Genomic DNA, 7,520 nt, shown 5'->3' with positions numbered 1-7,520 from the left:
CCAACCTAGCATTATTACTCTTTAATACAGACAATAAAGCAGAAGCATAACGGACTAGTACATTTCCACCCATAAAAGGTATGATTTTTCATCCTAAAAAGGCCACATTGAATTCTCAATACTGACTTAAGTTTCGGAGTACCTTTGCAGGTACACTCCCCCTTTCCTGTTTCTTGCTCAAAGCTCTACGCGATTGGACACCCTCTTGGAGTAAAGCTCGGATTACCACAAAGCGCAAAGGTCGGCACCGAAAGTAACAACTCGGCGTCGACTCTCAGAGACGGAGCTCTCCCTCCAGGTATCCATACAAGAACAATTGGCGTCTACCGTGGGGCCGAGAATATAATCCCTTCCATATATCATCGGCCTCAAGGTCTTCACTTGAAGTCATGGCTGAACAACTTCCACCCACATCATCTAAACTATTTCAAATGGTGACCGAGTTGCGGCAAGCCATGGCTGAGGAGAACCAAAGAATGGCAAATCAAATTGCCAACTTGAATAACACCCGAACCGAAAATAACGACGACCGACAAGAAGAAACCGAGCATCAGTCAGGGCCGACACACGTCTCTGACACTGCTCGGCACGAAGAGGAGCAACCCGAGCATAATGAAAAAGCTCGGCCAGAGAATGATAACAACAATCAGGAGAGTTTCCCTAGACCATTCACGGCAGAGGTGATGAACTTCGTGCTACCCCAAAGGTTCACCCTGCCGACTACCCTAACTCCCTACGATGGGTTAGGTGATCCGAAGAAATACATCAAGAAATTCACCTCCATAATGATAGTAAACGGTGCATCTGATAAAGTTTTATGTCGTTGCTTTCCATCTTACTTAGACGGTCCTGCACTTGATTGGTTTTGTTCTTTGCCTGCAGGTTCTATTTCTCGGTTTCGAGACATATCAAAGCCCTTTGAGGAGCACTTTGCTGGATCGGCCATCTACCTGCATGACTCCAATTACCTGAACACAATCAAGCAAGGCCAACACGAAAGCCTCAAGGACTACATGACGCACTTCACAAAGATAGCCATAAGTATACCCGACCTCCACCCCGAGGTGGAACTGCAAGCCATAAAGAGCGGATTGCGACCAGGAAAATTCCAGGAAACTATTGCTGTGGCCAAACCTAAAACTATGGCCGAATTCCGCGAAAAGGCAAAAGGTCAGATCGACATCAAGGAACTCCAACAAGCTTGAAAAACAGAAAAACCTCATTACAGAGACGACGACAGAACTCGAGACAAAAAGAAAAACTTCAAACCGACTTCGCGGTATGAGTCTTACACTCAGTTCAACACCAAGCGCGATGATATCATCAAGGAAATCTTGAATTCGAAGCTGATCAAACCGCCAAGAAAAGTCAGCAGTTACCCAGATTCAAGAGGCGCGGACAGATCAAAATACTGCTCCTTCCACCAAAAGCACGGACACACTACCGACGAGTGTATCATCGCCAAAGACCTTCTAGAGCGATTAGCTCGGCAAGGCCACCTGGACAAATACATCACTGGCCACATGCAGCGATGAACAACCACTCCTGGAGAACAACACCCAGCAATACAGCATGGCCGGGATAAAGATTAGCCAAACACCACCCATCCCGACCAACCAAGGCGTATTATTAACTATATTTCCGGAGGTTTTGCAGATGGAGGAACAACAAGTTCGGCAAGAAAGTGATCTTACCGAGCTATGCTCTCCATCAACGCTGACCAAACTCAACAGCAGACAGTACCACAATCCCCACAGATAACATTCCAGACAGCCAATCATAACAAAGGTATACCAAACTTAGATGACCCAGTCGTCATCTCCCTACAGCTTGGAGATCTCCTAGTAAAAAAGGTGTTGCTGGATTCTGGGAACAGTGTCGATGTCCTATTTTTCTCCACATTCCAGAAGATGAAATTGAGCAGCTACATCCTCCAACCTTCTACTGGAGACTTGGTAGGTTTCTCAGGTGAGAGAGTCCCGGTTATGGGCTTCGTGTGGTTACAAACCACACTTGGTGAGTTTTCCTCGTCAAAAACTTCAGATATTCAATACTTGGTAGTTGACTGTTTTAGTCCTTACAATTTAATACTTGGCTGACCTTTCTTAAATATGTTCGGCGCTATAGTATCTACAATTCATCTTTATATTAAGTTCCCTTTGCAGGATAACACAATTACAACCATTCACAGTGATGCTCGAGAAGCCAGAGAATGCTACAACAATAGTCTCAAAAGACCTAGCCGAAACACAAAAGCCCATGTTCACAACATCGGCAACATGAACGACCAACAAATGCTGGCCGACCTTGACCCCAGAGCGAGAACATTGGAAAGGCCAACCCCAACAGAAGACCTGCATAAAATCTATTTCACAGAAAGCACGAACAAATTCACATACGTCGGTTCAACATTATCCTCGGAAGAAAAATCCTCATTCCGATCATTCTTACAACAAAATGCCGACCTGTTTGCTTGGACCCCAGCTGATATGCCAGGCATCGATCCATCCATCATATCACACAAGTTGGCATTAGACCCATCTGCCCGACTAGTAACACAGAAAAAGAGGAATCTCAGCCATGACCGAAAACAAGCCTCCCTAGTAGAAACCAAGAAGCTCATCAACGCGGGCTTCATCCGAGAAATTAGATTCACAACATGGCTGGCGAATGTCGTCATAGTTAAAAACATAACGGAAAATGGCGCATATGTGTTGATTTCACCGATCTCAACAAAGCATGCCCCCCAAAGACTCCTACCCTTTGCCTTCTATTGATTGCTTAGTTGATAATGCATATGGTTTTGAAAAACTCAGCTTTATGGATGCATATTCTGGTTATAACCAGATCCAAATGCATCCATCCGACCAAAATAAGACAGTATTTATTACTGAATATGAAAACTACTGTTATAAAGTCATGCCATTTGGCCTTAAGAATGCAGGTGCGACATATCAACGTCTCATGGACAAAGTCTTCGCCAAACAAATCGGCAGAAACATTGAGGTCTACGTTGACGATATGGTCGCCAAGACAAAGATCGGCAACAATTACCTTGATGACCTCGCAGAAATCTTCGGACAACTAAGAAAATACAACATGCGGCTAAATCCCGAGAAGTGCGCATTTGGGGTCCAGAGTGGCAAATTTCTCGGCTTCCTACTCACTAGCCAAGGTATTGAGGCAAATTCAGAAATATGCCGAGCTATTTTAGACATGGCAAGTCCACACACCATCAAGGAAGTCCAACGGTTAACAGGGAGACTTACTGCTCTCTCTAGATTTTTACCTTGCTTAGCTTCTAAAACTTTATGTTTTTTCCAAACTTTAAAAAAGAAAAAAGCTTTCCAATGGACTGATGACTGTGAACAAGCATTCACAACCATCAAAGAAACTCTTTCAAAACCACCAATTTTACAAATCCCCTTACAAGGGAAACCATTATTCTTATATTTATCTATCACTAATTGGGTTGTCAGCTCCGCTCTTGTTGCAGAAAGGGAAAAGCAGCAGTTTCCTATCTATTTTACCAGCAAAACATTACAGAATCCCGAGCTTCGATATCCGACCATTAAGAAGCTGGCCCTAGCCCTTGTCTTCTCGGCCAGAAGACTCCGACCATATTTTCAATGCCATGAAATCCATGTTCGAACAGATCATCCTTTACGCCAAGTCCTTCAGAAACTAGAGCTGGCTAACTGACTAGTAAAATGGTCGGTTGAACTTTCAGAATTTGATATCAAATACGAAGGCCGAACATCTATCAAATCTCAAGTCTTAGCCGACTTCATCGCTGAATTCTCAGTATTAGACACAGCCGAGGACTACATTGAATGGTCCTTATACGTCGACGGCTCCTCCAACCCACAAGGATGTGGAGCAGGTATCATACTTGATGATGGCCACGGCAACGTCATCGAGCATTCCCTCAATTTCTCATTCAAAGCAAGCAAGAATCAAAGTGAGTATGAAGCCTTAATTGCCGGCTTTAGACTCGCTGCCGACCTAAACATTACCGAACTTAAGGTATACTGCGACTCCTTACTCATCATCCAGCAGGTAAACAACTTATACCAAGTAAAGGACCATTTGCTTTCTAGATACCTTGACATTGTACAAAATTTACTTTCAAAATTTTCTAAATACGAAATACAGCACATACCCAGGGAGAGTAATGGCCGAGCTGACATTCTGTCTAAACTAGCCAGTACTCAACCAAACAGGTCATCCCTTTACCAATCTACATTGCTTAAGCCAAGCATTGAGCTAACAGAAATCTTAAGTGTTACACAGGAAGCAGACTGGAGATCTCCATACATGGACTATCTTCAGACAAGAAACTTGCCAGGCAATGTCGAAAATATCCGACACTTCCACCGACAAGCCTCCTATTTTACAGTTTATAATAACTGCCTATATAGACGAGGATTCTCTCGTCCATTACTAAAATGTCTTTGCAGAACAGAAGCCGATCATGCACTTGCCGAGGCGCATGAAGGGATCTGTGGTACACACCTCGGAGCCCGAAGTCTATCTTCAAAAATACTCAGAGTTGGCCTATACTGGCCGACAATACGACAGGATTGCCATGAAAAAGTAAAAAGGTGTAACAATTGTCAGAAACATAGTCCGATCACACATCTCCCAGCCGAACTCTTACACTGTTCAAAGGTAAGTTGGCCGTTCAACCAATGGGGCATAGATATCCTCGGCCCCTTCCCCATAGCAGCAGGATAGGTAAAATTCCTCATTGTAGCAATTGATTATTTTTCCAAATAGATAGAGGCACAACCTCTAGCCAAGATTACATCACAACAAATGCTTTCTTACATCTGAAAATATATTATTTGTCGATTCGGCATTCCTCGGCACATTATCATAGATAATGGTCACTAGTTCGCCGATAAAAAATTCACATCCTTCCTGCAGGACTTGAAAATCAAACAACACTTTTCCTCAGTAGAGCACCCACAAACAAATGGGTTAGCTGAAATTGCAAATAAGGTAATACTACATGCTCTAAGAAAGAAACTAGATGAAGCAAAAGGCCTCTGGGCCGAGCTTATCCCAGAGATCATATGGGGATATAATACCACTGTCCACTCAACAACAAAGGAGACACCCTTCCGGCAAGTCTACGGATCTGACCCAATGATACCCGTGGAGATCTCCCAATCCTCGCTGCGCACTGAACTTGCTGACCAGACTACAAAAGACACGGCTCGACAAACTGAACTTGACCTCGTAGAAGAAATAAGATCATCAACAGCAGTCAAACATTTGGCCATGCAACAGCACATAGCTCAAAGATATAACAAGAGAATTCAACCAAGGTCTTTCCAAGTCCATGACCTTGTCCTCAGAAAAACAGAACAAGCTAGGAAACCATCAGCACATGGCAAACTATCAGCTAATTGGGAGGGCCCTTACTGAGTCACAGAAGTCATCGGCAATGGAGCCTACCGACTACAAACCTTAGAGGGTAAAGATCTCCCTAATACTTGGAATGTATCTTCCTTAAAGTTATATTACAGGTAATACCAGGGGCAGGCAAGTACTCTTTTTCCTACTACCAAGATTTTTCCCGCAAGGGTTTTGCTTGGAGAGGTTTTAACGAGGCTAGCCTACCTGGGCCTTTGAAATCAAGGGTTCTTCAATAAACAAACTTCTTATTTTATTAAATCTTTATTTCCTCCATTTCATAGTTCTGTTTCATCAATAAACATGTAATGCCGACCTATAATGTCTATCCGACCATTCAGATACTATCGACACCGATCATATGCCATAATAGGCCATTTGGATACAATCAGTAAATCCAACTGCCGACCTTAAAACGGAATTCGATCACTCGGATATAATCAGTCAATTCGACTGCCGACCTTAAAATGGAATCCGATCACTTGGATAAAATCAGTCAATCCAACTGCCGACCTTAAAATGGAACCCAATCACTCGGATACAATCACTCAGTCCGACTGCCGACCTTAAAACGGAAACTGGTAACTCGGATAATATGATTCAATCCAATAATCGGTCTAAGTCGGCATACGCTCATTTAAATTCCATCACTTAATCCCTCAAATAACTTATCTTAATCCGATAACTCAGATATAATCAATAAATCAAAATACCAACTACAATCCGAATCCGATCATTCGGTACATTTCCGATCTTATATCAAATCATACCACTCAAAATAAATCACTCAAACAGATGCCAGAGCAATACTCAGAAAACAACTTTTCAAAATTTCACGTAAATTACTGCCGACCATTCAACAGAGTCCAGATATTATCAAACAAATCCTATACCTAATATGTTCGGCCTACCCAGCCTTTTTATGCTTCTCCATCAAACAATGGCATTACACCATCAGCACCATTAACATGTTTACCTTCGGTGCCACAGTCACAAAACAGAAATACACCCACATATCAGACAAAGAACAAATACTGTATTATAAATATGCAGAAACAGCATGTAAAAAGAAGCATCCAAGTATGTTTTCTTCAACAAACAGTAGCAACATATCAGTCATAAGCACAAAAGCCCAACACAGGAGCAACTTAGTTTACAAACAAAAAACAAAACAGAAACAAACCAAATTCCTATCAAATATTTTCATCCCCCTCTTCTTCAGCACCATCATCCTCAACCATAACCCCATCATGAACAATCTTACCAGGATCCATCTGATCAAGATCAACATTAGGAGCTAAGAACCTGGCTTGCAAAGAAGCTCGCTCAAACCCTTTAATAAAAGAGTCCAGAATAGCTGTCTCCTTACTCTTCTCTAAGCTCTTCAAATCAGCAGTCGACTCCACCACTCGAGTACTCATACTTGACAGATCCGCCTCTTTCTTTTTAACATCCTACACCTCTTTGGCATAATTCTCCTTCATCAATTTTAATTCTTTCTCAACCTCAGCTAATTTACTCTCCAGCTCTGTAACCCTTGCAGTTTTCAAACTCAATTGTTCCTCCAATCTCACATCGGGATTTTGCTCGGCCACTTGACGATGTTTCTTTTCCCGGCTACGCCCTAAACTGGCAAGCCTCAGACCAACAACCTTACACAAACAAAAGCAAACATTCACCAACAAGGACATCCACAACATTATCAACAAAAACAAACAAAGGATAGAACGCTACTTGCATATACTGATCAATTGCCACATCTCCCACCTCTTCAGCCAAAATAACATCGGCAGGAGTTTGGCAAACTTCATCAGCAGTAATCATGAAGGGATAATCCTTTCACCAAAGAGATGAACCTTCACTCTGCTCAACCACGCCATGCAATTTTTTCTGATTATCATAAAACCTCTGTAGTTCCTCAGCCGGAACCTCTAACCCCTCTTCCGAATCTTCGGACACATCCACTACATCTAATTTTTTCCTTTTCAAAATTACCTTTGTCCGCTTCGGCTTTGGCTGATTAACCTCTCCAGTACCGACCTTCTCCGCTTTTGATGAAGATCCCTCTTTGTCAAGACCTTTACTCTTCACTCGAGCTC

General features: G+C 42.6%; 1 protein-coding gene across 1 annotated transcript; it reads left to right on the top strand.

The window, feature by feature from the left end:
• The first annotated feature begins 389 nt into the window (after nucleotides 1-389).
• LOC130975747 (uncharacterized) lies at nucleotides 390-1,535 on the top strand. The gene is made up of 2 exons (XM_057900490.1): nucleotides 390-1,163; nucleotides 1,299-1,535. The coding sequence occupies exons 1-2, from the start codon at nucleotides 390-392 to the stop codon at nucleotides 1,533-1,535; spliced, it is 1,011 nt and encodes a 336-aa protein (XP_057756473.1).
• Nucleotides 1,536-7,520: the final 5,985 nt, after the last annotated feature.

Source organism: Arachis stenosperma, chromosome 1, assembly GCF_014773155.1.
Source record: "Arachis stenosperma cultivar V10309 chromosome 1, arast.V10309.gnm1.PFL2, whole genome shotgun sequence".
Classification (NCBI taxonomy): Eukaryota; Viridiplantae; Streptophyta; class Magnoliopsida; order Fabales; family Fabaceae; genus Arachis; species Arachis stenosperma.
This window is presented reverse-complemented; position numbering and strand designations above follow the sequence as displayed.

What these genes read in the sequence shown, in the direction of transcription:
- LOC130975747 (XM_057900490.1), top strand. Translation starts at nt 390, where the DNA reads ATGGCTGAACAACTTCCACCCACATCATCTAAACTATTTCAAATGGTG. An exon ending in TGGCCGAATTCCGCGAAAAG is followed by an intron (nt 1,164 to 1,298) that starts GCAAAAGGTCAG and finishes TCTTACACTCAG; the next exon opens with TTCAACACCAAGCGCGATGA.